Below are 21170 nucleotides of genomic sequence, written 5' to 3'. Positions count from 1 at the left end.
TGCCGAACCACTCTGGACAATGCTCTGTGGAAAACAACAACACGTTATCATATAGAACATTAATCCTTGTTACCTGATATTCTTAATTGCTATAACCTTCCTTGATCCGCGGCCAGCCCTTCTACGTTATCATTACATGGGCCGGTACGGACAAATTGGCACGGCAGGGACGAGGAAGGAAGGTATCATGTGAAAGTGAACTTGTGTACCGTACATGTTCAGCACAGGAGAGAGGAGAGTCAGAGATTTGAACCGACTGCTGCAAATCTACTATCCCCCCAACCCCACCCCCAAAAAAAGACTCTCCAGAGACTAGTTACAATCATACAAATATATTAGTTTGTTTTATTCAATTATATCCAATAATATGTCTCCCTTGACTTGGTGTAAGTTATTATAGAAATAAATACAGATCATATTGCAAATGCAGAGACAAGATATTGGGATAGTAAGAGAAGTTGGGAGGGAAGGGGATCAAGAGGTTTAAGGGGTCAAAGAGTAAATATTGGGTAACGACTGCGTCTTGGAAGGTGTCCAGTAAATGATTGGCGCATGCATGCTCGTAGTCGCTCCCATCTATGATCCTTTACCTCAACCCAGGAGTTCCATTCTGCAAGCTCCAGGACTCTGTACTTCTTTTTAGCTCCTTCCTCTAAGTGATTCATGGGCTTAGATGGCAGATAGTAGTTTTGTTATTCCTCCTTACAGACAACAGGGAGAGTTACTGCACCCCAGCCACATTTGCATGGATATATTTATATAGAGGGATAAATAGATATAATTTTTGCCCCATTAGAATACAAAAATAGTGTCATTGTGGCTTTGATAACTGGAAGACCGAAGCTCTCTTTTTGCATTTGGAAGACAAGAAGGAAAGTAAGATAATGGTGTTTTCCTTGAAATCTTTCTGGAAGACTCACAGTAGGTTTGATCGTCCATGCAGTACAAAGAAAAGACAGAAACGTTTAAAAAAAAGAAAATGCCAAGGACTGACCACAGATAAACACACATGTAGATGATGTGTGTATGTTTGAGGAGGAGACAGAACAGTACGTTAAAATCCAGATGAAAGGTCGGAGTTCATGCAGTCAGTCTGCGATTGACAGGTGGATTCTGGGGGATCAGAAGGAAGGGGTCTGAAACCTAACAACTCTTCACTCATTGTTGACTGAGCTTTTTCTATTCATTGTCCCACGATTTGACAGTAAAATACACAGATATGTTTTCGAACACCAAATAAAACACATCAAGCCAGCATACATGTATAGACTAACAGGGAATTACAATGGATTCCAGAGCCATCATTTTTCTCATTTCATTACAGTTCACAGCAATTCAACAGAGAAATACCCAAAACACTCTTGAAACCAAAAGTAAAGAAACACACCAGAGAGTAAAGTCAACACGAAAAGATGTGTGGTGCATTAGGTGGTGAGAGGTGAAAGTCCCTCGGTGGTCGCCTTATAAAGGTCACCTCATCCAGCCACATCTGCGCTGGCGTGGTGCAGGGCTCTGTGGATGTGTGCAATGCAGATGTGCCCTGGGACAGTGGGTGTGCCTTCACAGAAAACGAATTCATGTGTGTGAAGATAATCCGTTGGTTACCTCCACGCGGGATGTAACATTAAGTGTTCTGAATTCCAATCTAAAGGAACCTTTTCGTGAAGCAGTTTAAAAACTAAAAACTAAATCCGTCCGAGGAAGGCTTCGCTCTTTTATCGGAGCACGTGAGCCTCTCGCTTCCTCCCTCTTTTTTTTTTTTTGTGTTTTCTGCTGCATTGCAGATGTGGAGGGACTCCACCTCAAAGTAATGCACGCACACACATTTAAACAGCACACAAAAAGGGCAAAGTGTTAGAAAAATAAAAGCTCTAATAAAACACGCAGTTGGTTTCCATATCAATATTAATGTTTTTCTCCCCATACTCTCCCAGATAATGTGGCTGCACCTTGTTAATGAAGTTTATTGCTTTCTGCCCAAGGACTCTTGCACATTGATTTGGCCTCTGATTTATCCTCCATTTTCTTCCCTCCCTTTTGTCCCTTGTTGACAACACAAAATGGACACAGGGAGATACTCATTTACAGTTGCACAAAATTGCATACAATGACCAAAGCTGATAAGTGTGATGTAAAATATCTACACACACATACACATAGCTTCAGGGTTAAAGGGAAGTTGTGTTTGCTGTTTGTGGAAAGGAAAAGAGAGAGGAAGTGGAACTTCAAAGGTAGGCTGTGAGGGCACGAGTAAGCGACTCCACATTATGTGACACATGCCTCTCTTCTTCTCCGAGTCCTTTACAACCCTGTATGACCCTTTCTCTGCAGCTGTAATTCGCTCAGTAAGCAGGGAGGGCCCTGACTCGAGAGAAACGGAAGGGAAGGGAGTCCCCGGGGGAGAGAGGTGTGTGTACGTGAGTGTGAAGAGTGCAGCTGAATCAGATATACATCATTTAACTTCCCTCGATATACACTCACACCGCTCCCATCTCTTTTCATTTGAAGATATAGCGATGCCAAACTCTCCAAAGGGCCAATATTTAACATTTAGAGCTCAATTCAGTGACATTCATCAGCAAGTTAAAAGCAGTAAATTCAGCCATCGGAAGGCGGGGTTCACTAATCAAACATGTGCTAAGATAGACGCTTGCCGAGATAAATGGCAAACTTTACATCCTGTAATTCAAGCAGAATCGTTTGAAGTGAAGCCTGAAGGCTGGAGAACAGACAGGCTGGAACACAGAAGCTGATTTCAGGCTTCACACAAGACTTGCAGCAGAGAAAGAAAAGAGGGAGAGTGATCACAGCAAAAAACAGACACACACACACACACACACACACACACACTCATGCAAACTTTCAACTCACAATAAATGATTTAGAAATTCTACCTTTCTGTGACCCTAAAAGTGAAATAGGTTGCACTGCAAACAGAATACGATGCAGTTTTCGCGCTTCCTTTTTTTTTTTTTTAAATCCATGCCAAAAATATAATGTGATTAACCTGATCATAAATGATCATTGTAATTTCAGTTGATACAAAATCAGTGTGTTTGAAAAGGGAAAAATATTGGTTATTATCTGAAAACACCTACATAGATCTCATGTCTTGGCTTAATGATATGAGGACGACAATTCAAAGAACAGTCTGCAAACTGGAACAAAGAGCCCACACATCTGCATATTCAAGTGGAAAAGTGAAAAATGGGTGCAACTTCACGTGGTAGATACACCTAATGGATTGCACTTCACTGCTGAATCCACACACATAGTTACAATATGAATATCTCTAGGGCCAACTGAGAAATGAATCTGTCACTCACTAAATGTCGGTGTTGACTGACGCTGGAGTGAAAAGAGCTTCTGATGGCTTGCTTTAATAAAATCGTCGGGCTTTATAGTCACTTTAAAACAGAGTTAGAAGAAGGAAATCAAATAACTGTACAATAAATACTGAACACAAATTAAAAGTGAATTCATGTACACCTCTCCGGAGGTGTCGTCTCATGTGCTGTTTTTTTTTGCATCTGAATGGCATTAATTCGTTTGATTAAAGGGGCATTCCAATGATTTCCTACAGCACATCCATAGAGAGAGCAATGCTGTGTAACATTGCTGTCTATCTTAGCCAGAGCACTGTTGAAAAAGACATTTTAAATCTCAAGAATTGGTAATTGGTTTTTTGGGGGGGGTTTGCCCCTATTTCAAAACTACATTTCCCACAACCTACAATGTGACATTTTTCATTGAAATCTTCTTACCTACTTAACAGTCTTTTTTTTTTTTTAAAAACTCTAAAATCAACATCTGAAATGTCGGCTTTTCTTTTCTTTTTTCACTTCCTGGTTGGGTTTAGTGAAAAACATCACTTGGTTAGGACCACAAAACGATCATGGTTTGGGATAAAATACATTCTTTCTACATTGCCATCATCACATTCATGCAATTAATCTCACAGCCACTAGAGGTTGTGTTTTGTTTTACATTAGGTATAGGTTGTTATTGCCTACATGAGCACACAACCCATGAGCTATTTGTCGGAAGGAGGACAGTGTCACATTTTCTGTGACAAGTGTTTTGCTGGTGCTCATGACGGGTAAAAAAATACCAGTTTATGTAAAATCGGTGGAGTGCCCCTTTAACTATGCTCACATAAACAACTCACGAACTTCAGCATCTAGAATATAATATACATTCTGTCTCATGACGTTTATATTCCACATGAACTAAATAATAACTAAAGCTTTAGCCCTTTTATTTTCTTTTTCAAAATCTGACCAAATTTGAAAATGAACAGTGATGACACGTACATTCAAATATTGCAACATAGATTTCCCAGCCCTTAAAGTACATGGTAGTCGGTGTCATGCTTGCTGAATTTCTCCTATCTTACATCGAACAGTGTCTAGTCCCACACAGTCTCAATTCTCCTCTAGCAGGCAGGATTTAATTAAACATTTGAGTAATTAAATAATAGTCAAACACTGTGTTCTGGATTTAGTGATCCATAGGGGGTGGCTGGTCAAACACACCAACCTGAAGATCTATTTAACAGTTTAATTAAGGTCTTTAGTGTGAAAGTGAGGTTTTATCAGTAGCTTGTGTGGAATAAATCAAGACATAATGAAATGTTAAAGTCCCCCCTTTAAGTTTATTTGTTTAATATTTTCCCTCTCCTTATTCTTTGCCTCTTTCATTCTCTCTCTCTCAATCTAATTCTTTTCTTTCCTCAGTCATAATGCAACTCCTCTCTTCTCTCTCAAGAAAGCAGCGGTACAGTTAGCTTCATCTCTCAGGTAGCAGATTACTTTGCATAGCACCTCGCTTTGCCGCTGATCGGGTTATCACCTATTATTATTTACAACCATGAGTTCAGTGCAAGCAGATGATTATACATGAAAGGAGAAGCTTGTGTAAATGTTTGTGTGTTCAGGGAACGCCGTCCACATTACCATAAATCCCTCTTCAATCTCTTTTTGTTCTGCTCATCATCACTTAATATCCTCCCTGAAAATGTGTCTGTCTCTTTTTCCCTCCTTTGTTTGGTCCCTCTCTCTGCACCCTGATCGTCAGTGTTTCCTGGCCTCCAGTTCCTGAACACACGGGACTTCCAGCAATACATAAACATTAGGCAGAAACAATTACCCCGCCTGGCATATTGTACCAAGGATGTTTGATGTGAAAAATGATTGCTTTTCATGTTGAATGGAAAGAACAAATGGAAATGCACAAAACGAGGTCTCCTGAATGAAAGAGTGGTAGCCTATATATTTAAATTGCTAGTTTTGTCCTTTTCCAGCACATTCCACCAAGTAAAAGTCAGTCAAAATGTGATCAACATTAATTCTAACACGTTTATCTTTCCATTTCCCTATTTAAAACCATCCTTCTAACGCTATGTACAACAGCTATCGCTTTCACTAGTAATAACGAATATAACTTTGGCTTCTTAATTTTCCTCTGGAAGAAAGAAAAAACAGTCGTGTAATCACCATCTATGAATTTTCAAACCCAATAACTTAACAAATAAAGGAGGCTTGAATCGATCTTTGCATCAGTGCAATAGACCCTCTCAGAGATTTAAAGTAAATCATGAGAAAACCTTCAGAAAAGGATTTTTTTTTTAAAGTCTCCTTGACTTTTTAAACAAGACAGTATAAATATAGACTATTTAAGGTTATACTCTCATATAGTTTGGTGGCTCATCAAAGACTGATCCAAACACAGTGATGAAGATCACTGCAGCAGAGGCAAAGATATCTTTTCCCTCGAATTTGGCTCCAACACAACAAACCCCACATCCTCCACTTCTCATGCAGTTTGACAGCATCTTGAATTCAGCCTCAGTACCACTCTGCAACCCAAACTGGGATATTTTGTTAAAAAGGTAAATATTTTTCATACAATTTTATTCTATTTTGTCATCTGTCTTTAACAATAAGATAACTATAAAATCTATTTATACTCCAACCATATCATTTTCTCTTTGGGGATTAATAAAGTGAAATTTAACAGAAGTGAACAGGCAAATAGAAAAAAAAGGAAGGATTTGGAGTTGGAGCTCTCATGACTCCTGTAGCTGTTCCTCTTTGTTATCACACATGTGTGTTTTTAGCTGCTAAGAAATCAGAGGTATGGTTGCATGCTAAAAAAATATCCCCTTTGTCTTTTGTATACACTTTCCCTTCATCTTTCTGATCAACACGAAGAGTTCTTGAGGACTTAGAAGAAAAATGACTACCTTATACTACAAACACTAGATGGTGATTTGGGTCTGCTGTGGTGAAACTACAACAGTTGCTATGATGAACAACAAACATTTCATTAATACCTTCCTTGTGTGTTCTCACCATGTTGTTTCCTACAGACTGGACAAAACAATGAAAATATGACTTCATTGTCAATGTAATGTTTACAGCAGTAAAACAAAAAAAAGTCAGTCACATGTTTGGTTGTTATTTGTCGCCCACACACATCCTCCTGTTCTGTATTTTTTTTTTACATGAACTTTAATTGGCATGAGTGATGAAAATATTATAGCCCTGCTTTGAATGCTTTCATAAAAGATTAAATGTGACTCCCTATTATAGCCGTTCCTGTGCTAAAGGGTAAAATGAAGTATTGAAGCTTCTTTCCTCATCATTAAAATTCAACCAGCTCTCACCGTGGCTTTATATTAACAGGTAATTTCACTCAGTTAGTAACCTTCTGAAGCAAGAATAAATTTTGTACCAGACCCCAGAAACTAACATCACAATGTCACATGGCAATTTTTAATTGGACTGTGGGAAATGCACGACAGGCTTTAAAAGGAGTGTGTGGAATACAAAAAGTACCATTTCTGCTTCTGCTGCATAATTCACAATTAATCTGATGGCGTTCTAAGTCTGCAATGCCGTAAACATTAAACATTGACAGACACTGATTTATTTGTGTACTTATTGTGTACTCATGTAACAACAGGAGATGATCTGCTTGAACTAAATCTTTGACATAACAAAAAAGAAAATCTAAATGCCTTTTGCAAGGATTTACATTTGCTTAATACGTCAGTGCATTGTACAATCATGGATACTTAGAAGACCTGCCTAGAACTGGTAGCAGTGTGTTGCATTTGCCAAAAGGTCGGCGACAAATAGAATTAAGCAAAATCAGTGTTTGGTATTGGGGTTGCATTTGGGTTAAAAATGTAGCAGGTTAAGTCAGGTTAGGACTTTTTTCTTAGGCGTTAAAATGACTGAAACTGCACTTCAGAGTTATGGACTATGGCTTGCAGAATGCAGGGTTTCTGGCCTGAGGGCAGGTTAGGGTGGCATGTTTTCAGCAGAATCTATTCAATATCAGATGGTAGCACAATTTCAATGCACAAATGTCAGAAATCAGCGTTTGCCGTTAATTCTGTCGGACAAGAATATCACGCTGAATGAGAGTTTGCAGATGCTGTGGTCCTTAAGGATTTGTGCAATACATGCCCAGCCACGCAGACCAAAAAGCCCCACAGCCATATTGCGACCTCATCTCACTGATCATATCCTCATCATCTCCCAGAACCTGCGCACACATCTGCTGCAGTATCTGCAGTTATGAGTGCATGTGTTAGTGCATGTCATTGTGTTGAGTGTGTTAAGTCGTGAGATCATTTTCTGCTGTCTTGACCTGTGGACATCAAGGCGATAATCTGTGTGCACACAATACAAACCCCTGCATGTGTTTGTAAATGTCAGTGTATAAATGAGTGTCTGCGTGTGTGTGTGTATGTGTGTGGTTATGAGGTGTGCCAAGGGAGCTCTTGGCCCCTCGTTTAAGGGTCGAAAGTTTCTGATCAGCCTCAGACTCTATTAACAGAGCCAGAGGGAGGGGAGGGGTTTTCTTGTGCCTCAGAGTGGAAAATTGAGTCCATGTCACAAACTAATTAAATCGTACCAATGGTGGATGGAAGAAAAGGGAACCACACATACACAAACATGACTGAAGTATTCGGGCCATCTCAGAAATTTGCTGAGCACACAAGGGAGAGTGGACTGAGCAGATGGCTGAGGAACTAAAGTCTGCAAGGGTCTGTGTGATGGGATCGCATTAGCATGGCTCTGTGTCAAGCTAACATTAGAATAAAAACCCTTCAGGGAAACAAAAACACAACAAATCTGTGAAAAATGTGCCGCTGAGGGACAGATTTGCTTGCTGCACCCATTGTGGTAAAACCAGGAAGACCTTGCTGGGATGTTTAGTCGACTGAAAAGATGTCGCTGATGGCAGCTGGAAGGCATCCGTCCAGCTGGTGAAACACGCTATGGTGACATGCTTTACAATGCTAGGCCACTATTCACCTCTTCATGGAGTTATTGCTTTTTATACCCCAGTTTCTCCCACCTCTGAGGCTGTCAAATAAGAAGGTTGAGGGCTGGTGTGGAGTGGGTCTGAGAAGGTCAAAGGGGCTTTCCCTTTGCCAGCTCCACTCTGCCTGGACCTGCTCCCTTTCTCCAACTTTTTACTCCAGTATTTTGTGGGATCCATATTACAGGCAGCAGGTGGGAGGTAGCCCCAACAACCTTGTTCAGGTGTCCGCTGGTGGCCATTGCCCTGTATCATCCACCCCTCCTCGCCTCCATATCTCTGCGCTAGGAGGTTGAGGTTTTGGTTTTGGACTGAGCGTCTTTCTTGCCATTCTGGAGCACTGGTGAGTCACTGGAGGTCTTGGGTGTTTTCCTAGGTGGACTCTGTTCAGCAACATCATGTAGGGAGGGCTCCCTGTACATGGCCACTGTAGGGGAGGAAGGTAAAGAGACAGTTAAATGACTAGTCATATGTAACCAAGAGATTCCCTGGGCGTTTGATTGGTAAGGACATGATTTCCACTGCTAGTTTTCACATTTTGGTAATAAAAGATATTTTAGGCATTTTGATTGATGAGTAGGCCATTCAAAAGGCTTGGGGTTATAAGATGGTATTTGGTGTATTTGGTGTTAAATGTCTTCAACTCAGCTCCTGTATTGATCTGTATTTCTATAAACCATAATGTTTAATGTGCTTTATTTATTTTTTAATTACCCCTGTGACATCAGTTAAGCATTTACAAACTATGTTGGAAAAAAAAGGGGGAGAAAAGGAAAAAAAAGAGAGCTTTAAAGTTTTTATTAACTTACCTCTTAATTATAGTTATATTCACCTCGCCGGCTTGGTGCCTTATTTTCGTTTTAGAGACCACACCTTTACTTTTAGTTAAGCTGTCGAAACCATCTTGTTTCCAAATGCAGCAAGCAGATGTTAGCAAAAAACTACTAAATCGAAAAAAGCTAACTGCATGCAAAATGAAGCACTTGATAACAACAGCTCCAAAGTGAGAGTGGGTATTTTACTTGCATTCATTAGGCGAGACACAGGTGGACACAGAATGAATGCTAATACCTGCTAATATTGCAAACATTGCTAAATACCTGCAGGATGTGATACAGGTTACTGCTTTGCTGAGCTGTTACTACTACTAATGGTCACGTCGAGTGATTTTTGCTTCCCCTGAATGGCCACAAATTTATCAATGCAGCTTTAAATGATTTTTTTTAATTCAAAATTTGTGAATGATTTATTTAAGATGGTTAATCTCTCTCTATATATAAATATTGATATATTATTCACAGTAGAGGTACCATCTTTTGAGGCACATCCTCTGTTACCTGGGCTTGCTGCCATTGTTCCTTAGTAAATTTATTAGTTTCATTTTTCTAACAAGCTGGTGAAAATGCTCAAATCTGTTGGAATAGAAAAGACATAGAGAATATAAAGGAGGGAGAAAAGGAGCCTTATCAAATTAATTATTTTCAAAATGATTTTGCAATGCCAGTGAGAGAAAAAACAAGGACATAGATCTATAAGCTAAACACAATGACTAACTCTGCTCACATTCTTAAGGATTGTAAAGAAATAGTTAGTAAAGTACTGACTTTTTGGACTGACTGGATTCACTTTGTATCAGTTTAAAAAATTTGAAATGTCCAGAAGTTTTTGCAGCGATTAGTTGAAGATGTGCTATACTTCGCAGGCAGGAATCCTGTTGACTTCTAATTCCCTGCTGAATCCTTTGCCCCTTTTGGCCCAATTCATAAACCAAAAAAATCTACTAAACGTCCAGAAACATTCAAAAGCTGTGGATTTTTATCAGTCATTAAAGTGGTAGTAAATAGTTGCTTGGTAGAGTTAAAAATAAAACTTCTTACTTGCACTGAGCAGATATGTTTCACATTTGGTTTTGTCAAGTCAAAGTTGATTGAGATGCCTTTATTGAGATTAGTATTAGAATGTGTGTTTAAAAAGAAGATCTGTTAACTTAATGCAGCGCTCCTGCATTCAAAGGAAAGTCAGAGTAAATTCATTCAGCTTCTGGTGCAGCGTGTTCAGTGCGATTGCATCTCCATGACTGGGGCTGATGTTATGCACATCCTGATGCAGTGCCAACAACCACATGCATTAAAGATGCATACTCAATGCTGTGATATGTAAAAAACTCACACCCATTGTGATGCAGTGCTATTTGATGCAGTTTCTATTGATACAATGCAATTCAAAGTGCACTGATGCCATTAGAAATACTGCGATGCTGTGCAATTGCCCTTCTCTCTTTAAAAATCTGAAAGAAACCCAAAATTTGATTCTCTATCTGTGACTTGCTGGAACATCAGCGATGAGAGACATGGACTGAAGTTTGAAGCGTGCGTTGAGTAGGAAGGGAGATCTCAGATTAAATTTTTTTCTCAAGGCTTGTATTGTCCTCCCAAAAATTACATGATTGATGACAAATGAAGCCTCGCTCCAAATACAGACAATTTGGTTTATCTGGCGATTTAGACAGATATGAATTTGTGTCACTGATTTTTCTTTAAAACTTCCTTGTAAACAGCACGGATATGCAATCCTGTTATTAGTTCGACTGATATGGATTCTAATAAAATGTAAAAAAAATATATATAAAAAATTAAGAAATGGACTAATCGACATTTTAAACAAAACCAGAAATGGGCTACAGGCTAATAAAGATTATAAAGGTCACATTCAGGGGCACTGAATCAGGGGCTTGAATAACAGTTCATCTATCATACATTTATACAATAAAATCTGGAACACTGAACAATTGAAATTATATAATTGTTTATTCAGACCATTGAACAAACCCATACCACCCATAAAAGCCCCTGGAGGTAACTACAACTAATATGAGTGCTTCCATGAGAGTAGACGTTATTCTTTCTTTTTAAGAAGCCCAAACATCTTCATATGGAAATAAGGGGGTGCAGTAATGCATAAATCTTCATGTGTTCTCAACTTGATTTCAACACCAGCATTTGACAAATGTTCTTTTTACACACTCCTGAGTTATGTTCAGTTCATGACATGACAATGTTTTACGAAAACATTATTCACTTCCTGGTTGCAATTGGTCAATAACAGTTCTTGGTTGGAGTTAGAAGCGGCCTCGGTCTACGAAGCAGCTCTAAGTGCCAGAGAAATGACTTCATGAGAATCAACTGCTGACAGCAATGAAATTGAGAAACAGGTTACAGTGAAGTAACCAATTTAAACAGAAAGTTATGGCTCACACTTCTAAACTTATAAAAGCACTCTGAACTCCTCTGCAAGCACCAGTGCAAATCAGTCAATTGGACCATTTTATATGCTCATATATGCTAATATACCTTCTATAAGTTTGGGCAGGAAGTGAGCAGCACCCTTTGTCTTCTTGACGCGGTTTCCCTTCATGACTTGCCCGTCCCGATTGATGCCAATGTACCAGGCCCGCCCCGACTGGGTCTGCCTGTACAGGATGGACGAGTAGGTGACGTAGTAGTTCTCAAACACGCACTCCTTGAACTTGCACTCTGGTGTGAAGTGTTCCTGCAACACACACATGCATGAATCAGGTCAGATGAGAAGAATAACACATTCAGAGTGTGAGACATTTTCTTTTTTTTAAATCGGTGCTATTATTTATATATTTACTCTCCAATTCCACAGGCTCAGTTGGGAATGGGAGGAAATGGGCTCCACATTTCATTGTGACAGGGTTACAGGAGCATCTGCGGCTGCATTAACAAAGTACACACACACATCAACAAACTCAGTCCTGTATGTGCTGATGATTTTTTTGCCACATGGACGAAGTGATTTTTTGAGCCAAGATGCCATAACTCAGTCAGTTCAGTTTACTTGTAACAAACAACAATCAACCCGGATCCTTCACCCTCCTTCATAGTTTAATGACCCCGCTGTTGGCCTTCAGCTCACACACATGCACAGACACGCTTTGCTCTGCATTAGACGATACGTCAACAGCAGGACATCCCCGCCCTGCCCACCACTACCTTGCCGTTGTTGCAGCTCTCACATCTTCCTTTTCCGTCTCATATTATGCCTTTCCTTCTCCACCTCATTCCCTCCATTCCTCTGTCATTTCGTAACCTTGTCGAGGAACAAACCAATTTGCAGGATTGATTTGGAGCCTTGATGTGACGGGTGAGCAGAAAAGGCCTGAATAAGGACTTTGCTCTCTCTCTGTCTCATTCTCTTCATCCCAATTTCACTCCTCCTTCTCTCTGACTTCTAGATCTTCTCTCTATCCTTCTGTCTTTCAGACTGTTGCCCGGCCTCAGCGTCTGCCCATATCTATTGTACTGCACATAAACAAGCTAATTACATTGACTGTATTGTCCGTTCTTTAATTACACAACCATTCACTTAGGCAGCCATTCATCTCCTCGCCACCCCTTACCATTGCTCTATTAGCGCAGAGTGAAATCTATAGGTCTGCAGTGTCTATGAAAGGTGTAATCAGATTGCCATCATCAAGTGTGTTTGCACTGCAACATGATATGTCTCATCTTTTCGGTCCATGCGTGTACGTGGACGCAGCTTCAGATCAAAACCTGCTTTGTATTGCCTTGCCTGATCACCGGTTTACACCCCCTCCATACAGACACGCTCAAGCTCATTAATTGACTGATTAATTTCTTTCTATTAATTAAACTGAGTATGTGTCATGTATTTGGTGTGTGTTTAAATAGGAGTGAGTGTGTTGAGGTCGAGTTTTCGCCGATCCACAACCAACCTTGTGCATAGGAGGGCTTTCTAATCGCCAAAAAAAACATGGAAGACCACACTGAGTAAGTGAAATTGGAAATATTTACATAGGTAGTTTAACAGAAATGACTGTACAAGACAAATCAATTCCTATTAGATTCAAGAGTCCTTGAATGTTACTACGTAATGTTTAGTAATATTTCAAAGCAGTCTGTCATTACGACTGTATTGATATAAACGATGTAGTCCAAGCTACTGTCCCACATTCAGCAAGTTGTCAAAATTACAAGTGAATAACTGTATTGCCTGATACACTGACAATATCACTAACCCTAACCCAAAGGAAACTCTGAATGCAGGTGAATCCTTAAATGCATCCATTCCTTTTCTCTTCGTAACTACATAATATAAGTCTTATGATACGGGATCAGACTTTTTGCATGAAGTGAGCAACGCCTGGCTCCACAATCTTCTCCTTCTCTTGGCAAAGTGCTGTGATCCTTTTTTTTTTTTTTAAACGTTTCCATCCCTTTTCTAAGTTGATTAGTACAGTTAACTGCCTTGTTATCTCTGTTTAGGAGCTTGGCTTTGTAAAACAATCCGCTTTCTGCCTCCTAGTTGTGCACACATCTCTGTGATGATGATGCTGTCGTTAATGTCCCAGTACCAGAGATTCCAAGACTCCCTCAGATATCCATGCCCTGACTGGTCAGAGCTATTTTAGCATCATGAAGAGGACATACATAATATTAACCGGGGTGGTCATAATGTTATGGCTAATCGATGTATATTGAAAGACCATAAAGTCCTCCAACTGAAACGGTCATATAGGTCATTAATTCATTCTCCTCAATATAGGTCATAACGGGATCTTGTAAAGTACCATCTGAACTGAGTGGCACTAAATGAGTGTCTCCACATCAGAGCAGACATCGTTATCCAGTTTTTCGTTTAAGAGGCCACAGATTCCTCTTTATGAAGAAAGATGTGAGTGGATGAAGCAGCTTTCAGTCATGGGCCTTTGTGTGACATGAGATCAAGACCATCATATGTTCAGTCAATAATGCAACAGCAATATACTAAAACCCTTTTGTGACTTCCTGCTTGGATACTATTTGGTTAGGATAAGAAAATGATTATGGTTAGGTCTAAAATACATTCTTTAAACAACACTGTGGCCATGGACATCATTTTGCTGGTTGCCACGTTTGCATGTAAACACAACATATTACAATGAAACACTACCACTTTCGGGGTTGGCTCAAGAAAATAGCATCACTTGTTAGGGTTAGACATCAAAACTACTTGGTCAGAGATAGAAAAGAACCATGGTTAGGGAAAAAAAAAGCAAGGTCATATCATAATGGACGCTATTTTCACCCCTCACATGCAGTTGCTCTAAAGACCACTAGAGGTTGCACATTCTTTGAAGGTAATTATCGACCGTATCTGCCTGCATGAACCTAAATCTTATTGGAAAGTTTTGAGAAGTACGACAGTCTTGAAAGATAGATGACATACAAACAATTAATGATTTGATTTCATGTGACTTTCATTTGACATCCATCCTGGCAGAGGTGCTGACATGAAACATATTTCCCCAAATCTCAATTAAAAAAAGAGGGGACTGCCACGTCAGCACAACCTCGACGGCTACAATGACCACATAAACAGGAAATGCAGCATGTTTACATGAATCAAGGTTGTTCTTCAAACAGTTTCGATATCTTTCGATCTTGGCTATATTTACTTTACATTCAAAATGATACTGCATCAGCAGTAGTAGCGATGCATCATAATAAGAATTTGCATATGGTTCTAATGCACAGAAATAAAAATATTGGTGCCTAAACGTAATAGCGTTTAAATTCCAAACAAAAAAGAAAGGGTCCATTATCATGTTTCACATTTGTGTATGAGTTTGTTTGCTGTTCCTTTACAGACATCCTGTCATCAAATATTGTGTTTTTTCTTTTCTTTTCCTGATAGTTAGCGTCATTCTTTTTGAATAACAGAAGTTAAATGTACCTGCCTGACGTATCCGTTGACACTGAATTGCCTGAGTGATGACACATTTACATAATCTTTATTGTGTTTCACCAGGATCTCTCTACATGAATCTGCAAAAATCACATGTCCCTGTGAAGAGAGATGACCCCTCTAATGCATCCCATTAAACTGCAAGCTGGTGTCTTCCTAACAGCATTTCAACCCCTACCAGATGTCAAGTCCTCTCAGACTCTTGATGATTCAGACTGAAGTTTAAGAGCAGGCTATTTCCTGATCTGTCATCCCATCAAAGTGTCTGCAATCCTGACAGAAACTAAACACAGTGTTTGAAAGCTGGAATTTGGCACCGACAAGAAGACGGCGTGATAATGCTCTTGAGAGCCCTTGTTTAAATCAAATGAGGGTTTACAGACAAAAAGACCTCCAGTCATTAAACAGGATGAGACGAGAAAAAGTGTGTGCTGCTTTCAGAGAATCGCCAGTTTATGAATTCCCTTTGTCAAATATACTTTTAATATTTCATGTAATTGGTCTCTGTGTAGCTCAGCACAGTGCTCCACTGACTGAACCCCCCAGCAGCAAAGCAGATAGACTTGTGTGCAGCTTGCATGCATGACTGCACGCAGAAGCACACTCCCCCTCTATGAGCCACGCAGTGTGCTAATCTGACCTATTTGTTAATCAGACATTGTTAAAAATATTTCTAAAAATTGTTATTGTGTTATAATTGTTGAAATGTTATAAAAAATGTATAATAATTGAGGCTTAAATGAAAGCTCTCTGTCTTAGTTCCTGTACTTAGTCACAAGCATACTCTCAGGGTGCCACCAGTGACGCTGCTTTATGGGATAACACACTATTAAGCAGTCATTTATATAGACACATTATTCTCTTTGCACACACACAGGGGACATACGCACATCTGTCTGCGCAGATTACTCCGAACAGACGTCTGACCGATTGTTTCCTCTTTGTCAAAAAGGAGAGGTCCGCCTTCCTCGCACCTCTTCATGCAGAGCACTAAAAGAGCTCAAGCCTCCATCTAATAAAACAGTGAAAACCGTCTGTTACCTGAGTTCCATTATTACCCTCCTTCCAGTCCACAGGAAGACGATTCAGACATCATTATCACCCCTGCAGTTCCTTTTGTGTTCAGCAGGGGCTGCTCCAAATACAGTCCTGGAGCTCCTGTCGCTGCTGCTGCTCTTGATGCTCCAGAATTAACTGATGTCTACTTGCCACTTCATAACTCTCAGCCCTCCCCAGAGGATCTCTTTCAGCATGTTTAAAACCACTCGAGCCGGGGAAAGGCCAGAAAAACCACACAAGGTTTCTTTATGTGCTGCTTTTTAAGCGCTGTGCAGAAATAAGCGAAAATGCCTCCTCAGAGACGCAGCAATAATGCCATATATTACAGACGAGCAAAACTCCAGGGATTATCCGCATCTTCAAAGCCCTTTTTTAACAGATTTTGGTGAGATCTTTTTGATATTGATAAATGTCTTATGTTTCATTTATCCATGACAGACATAGACTGATTTTGAGTGTAGAACAGGAAGACAGATTCACAGATACGGCAATAAAATGAAATGTCATAAAATGACACTAATCTTGTCAGATAGTTGAGTTAAGATTGTGTGCGTGTGTGTGTGTGTGTGTGTGTGTGTGTGTGTGTTTAGCTATGTGTGTGAGGGGGGGGGGGTGTACATCCACTCACGCATGTCTGCTGTTGTGACAGAGAGACATGACGGATTCCTCTTACATCAGTGGGAGGCCACCCGGCGCCAGATGACATGCATACGGACATAAGAACACACACGTACGCACACACACGCACACACACGCACACACACACACAGAGCATCCACAGTGACGGATGGACCAGTTCTCTCCCTCATCACTCACTCTCAGAGACAGAGCAAAGAGAAAGAGAGGACGTGGCCCAGGGAAAAGAGACAAGAAGAAACAAGAAGAGGGGAAAGCAAAGAGAAATGAAACAAGGGGGAAATTACATGAGAGACTAGGAGGAAGAAAACAGAGAAAGTGTGGCAGAATTGTTGCTGTAAAGTTAGGAAAAGCAACGCTTCATCTCATTTCCATCCACTGACTCCGACAATCAGTATTCAATTCTGTTTGCCTTTGACCAACGAGCTCCACATACAGTCAGCTGGTGGATCGATTCCATGTAAAATCTCTGTGAAAAGTCAATAGGCAGCAGGGTAGTATAAAAGAAAAAAAAAAGTTTTGATTGGAAGTGCGACACAGCGTGAAAAACCTAAAATGACTTACAAGCTACAAACACAGGTTAATCCAGAGACTCAAAGTTGTACATACTCATTGAACACATCCCAGAGGACACGTGTTTGCACAGGTTTGTGTTTGTACTCTACATTATTGTGGAAGCACATACATCTTTACAGCTGTCAGTAAATGATTCGAGCTAAATGATGAGTCAAGCTCCAAGTCGAGTGCTCGTGTTTTTTTGTGCTGTTCACCAAACTGAATGCAAATTTACATTTTTAATCAGTTTTTTTTTTACATTTGCAATTCTAACTTCCTCACAAACTTAATTACATGTAAAATCAAAGTCATCACACACGGTTTAATGCTTGATGTTCAACTACTGTGAAACAAGTCCTTTTCAGGCATCAAATAAGAAACACTACTGACTTCATTCGGCAGTTAAAGTAATTGCTTTGTCATTCACACACGGGTGATTTGACGTTGCGAGGCTTTGTTCAGACAATGCAGGGAAGGGCCACAGTATCTGCAACATTTGGACTCAGTCCTCCTGAGGAAAACACAGCAGGTTATTTGTGCAACTGTTATAAACATAACCTATAGTTATATTTCCAAGATATATGATTGTTAGTGGTTATCTGACTGACAACCAAGAAAACTGAGCTTCCTAAGATGCCATAAACACCACAATCTGTTCCCAATCCTTACCCTACGTACTATATGTTTGGGGCCTAAACCAAACCAAGCAGAGAGTGAAATCAAAATAATAATCGAAAAAAAACTTGAAGGAGAGAGCTCCTAAAGTCTTCTGCTTCTAAGTTCTGTGGTCCACCCCATACACTTCACCTGAAAGTCCCTTACATTGACTTTGTGATTTGTGTCGAATAGACATATTATTTCAGAAACGCCTACATAGATTTTATTTGACAGTAAGTTTAAGCATTGTCCTGTCTCTTCAACCTGAGTTTGGAGGACTTTTTGAGCATTTGCTCTAATCATCTAAGATGCATGATTAGTTTTCTGTAATGTATAAGAATTTAATTGTCACATTAAGGTCATCCTCTCATCTCTGATATTTGCACAAAGCTAATTCCCAACCATTAAAAAAAACTTTAGTTCATTTCCATCCATCCTTTTTTTATAACCACTTAATTCAATTCAGGGTTACAGAAGGGGCTGGAGCCTATCCTAGCAGTCAATTGAGCGAGAGGTGGGGTCGCCAGTCCATCAGGTGGCCACACAGAGATAAAGAAGACAAACAACCATGTACACTCACACTCACTGCTACGGTCAATTTAGTACCCAACCCACACATGTACCGGGAGGACGTACAAACTCCACACAGAAAGGTTCCAGCTGCGATTTGAACCAGGAACCCTCTTTGCTTGGAGGTGACAGTGCTAACCAACCACACCATTATGTATCCCCTCATATTTTTTATGAAAGGAAAATGCTAAAAAGTCAGTCAAAAGGTATTCTGCTCTTTGCTTTATGAGGATGAGAAGCACCGTGTCATCGCTCAGTTCAACAGTCCAAATTTGACTTCACAGCTTCAAATCTGTCAATCGACTGTCTGTCAGTCCACATCTGCAGCCTTGTTTCTCTGAGCTGTCCCTCCTGTCTCTTCACTTTACAATCCAATAAAATACAGTGTGTCATAAAAAATGAAAAAATATCCTGCAGGAATGAAAGTTTAAGTGAATGGCTGGGTTATAAAAATATATTGGATTGATCATGAATAGGAAGCTGTTCTCTTTCTCCCCAAAAGCACCTGCTTCAGTGAATGATCCGGCTTTATTGGTTATTCTGAAGCTGCACTTTATGATGACTAACCGCTTAATAAAATGCAGGCTGAAAGTTTTATTTAAAACAGATAGGAGTCTACCAGAGGCCGAACCGGAAGGAGGAATAAAATGAGATTTGTTTGTCTCTGCACAGTCAGTGATGCACATTTACACACATGTGCAACTCTTGTCTGGAGAATAACTGCACCAAAAGCACACAGAGCAAGGTTAGCCTCACAAAAGCGTGTTTACCAGCAAAGCTGATTATTATCTGAGCAGATGAGCAGAAAAACAACTTTAATTGAGGACAAACAGCTGAGGAAGCATCACAGGAGCTTGCAAAAAACAATTCTCTAAAGATAGGCATAATTATCATTATTAATTAAAGCACAGAGAAAAGCAGCTCTGCTGGTAGTATCTCCTTTTGCATTCTCATCTGTGCTGTTCCTTTAAATTGGATATTTTCACCTTGATTCAGCATTCATTCTCCAAGTGAACACTGCATTCTGTGCCTCAGGAGTTCAAAAGCATCAACATCTACTACCAGTCACTAAAAAAAAAAAAAAAACCTATGGGATTCAAAGCACTTTCGTCAAACTCAATGGCAGCACCGGCCTGTTAGCTTCAGTTGAAAGCGACTATTTTCTGGTTGACGTGTGCTACGACTGTACACTGGGCTGTTAGGACTTGTCCAAAAACAAAAAGATGTTTCACACTGACAAAAAGGATGTGTCATCCTCACTGTCGCTGCATGTGGCTTCACTCTTTTATCGTAGGACAGCTCACTGCAGAAACAAGGATCACAAAAGGAGCTTTTAGGATATATTTGTGAATCTCTTTACAACAACCGGCTCTTTTTTAAATATGATTCTCTTCATAAAAATGACAGATTTGAACTTTTGTAGGCATTGTACAACATTAAGTCCAGCGTGTATTAGTCAATGTGTTTCCATGTTGCTCGTAAAATTCTGTAAACAGGGGGGAAAACCCATACTCTGACTAGTTTTACAAGCCCAAGCAGAAACCCAACATCATTCAGCATGGGCTCTGCTAAAATTAATAATTTGAGATTTTCTTTCCATTGGAAAATTATTATAAATTTATTTATTTATTTTTTTTAAACAAAAAAACATTTTTCCTCATTTCCCAGAAATGATTAATTCTGGAGCAGCAATAGAAATGGCAACAAAATGGCTTTTTTTTCTTATTTGAGCCACATATTACAGCATGAGTCATGTATGGAGCAAAAAATATTGAAATACTTGAACGCTGAATTTCCTTTTATAAGGACTCATTTGCATGCCCATGATTACTGCCTCATGGAGTGGCAGTTTGGCACATCCTGAGATAAATCTATGTAATGAAATTATGTATACAGTCCAGTCTGCAGCCCCCAGTCCAGACTGTTGAGCTGCTAAAAATCAATGGTCTACTCAGTTTCCAGATGTTTCCAGATTGTTGTTAAAGAAAAAGGGGGTGGGGGTGTTCCACACTGATAAACCTTGTCCAAACCTTTTATAAGACGTTAGTGTCATCTAATACAAAATAAAGTACTTTTCATGAAATAGTAAAATGTTTAGCCATCAACATTTGATATGTTTTCTTTGTTCCATTCTGAATAAGATATTCCTTTATGAGATATGCGATCCATTAAATTCAGTTTTTATTTTTTACATTTCATACTCCCAACTATTTTGAAAACTGGGGTTGTACTGACCGCCTCGACTGTCTTTCTTCCCTGTTTGCATCCAGTAAATATTGAAGTTCTGTACGGGGTCAGTTGGATGAAAATTCAATGAAAATCAGACCCACAGAAGAACAGCTGCCTTGCTGAACATCTGTATAGCAGGGAAGAGCAGTGACAGCTCCAAAAGGAGAATCGTCTTGTGAAACAGAACTGTGTGTAACAAGATATATATTTAGACATAAAAATAAGTGGTTGTGTTTCACATTAGACACTAATTCACAAAATGACACATTTCTCCTTGAGAAGCAGCAATTTTGACTGCTTTGACGGGAAAAAGAAGCTAAACTGCTGTATCCTTTCTGTCTGGGCCTGTCTGATTT

At 39.7% G+C, this 21170-nt stretch overlaps 1 protein-coding gene across 1 annotated transcript in view; it reads right to left on the bottom strand.

Annotated features, from left to right (window-relative positions):
* Positions 1-316: 316 nt before the first annotated feature.
* Positions 317-21170, bottom strand: part of fgf11a (fibroblast growth factor 11a) — a 99734-nt gene continuing 78880 nt past the window's right edge. Inside the window, exons 4-5 of the mRNA XM_075450607.1 lie at positions 11688-11886; positions 317-8764 (exon numbers count right to left, since the gene is read on the bottom strand). Coding sequence (XP_075306722.1) covers positions 8622-8764; positions 11688-11886 — 342 coding nt within the window. The 3' untranslated portion in view covers positions 317-8621. The remainder of the gene's footprint in view (positions 8765-11687; positions 11887-21170) is intronic.

This window comes from Odontesthes bonariensis, chromosome 19 (assembly GCF_027942865.1).
Source record: "Odontesthes bonariensis isolate fOdoBon6 chromosome 19, fOdoBon6.hap1, whole genome shotgun sequence".
NCBI classification, from domain to species: Eukaryota; Metazoa; Chordata; class Actinopteri; order Atheriniformes; family Atherinopsidae; genus Odontesthes; species Odontesthes bonariensis.
Note: the sequence above shows the minus strand (reverse complement) of the source record. Positions and strands in the feature narration are given on the sequence as shown.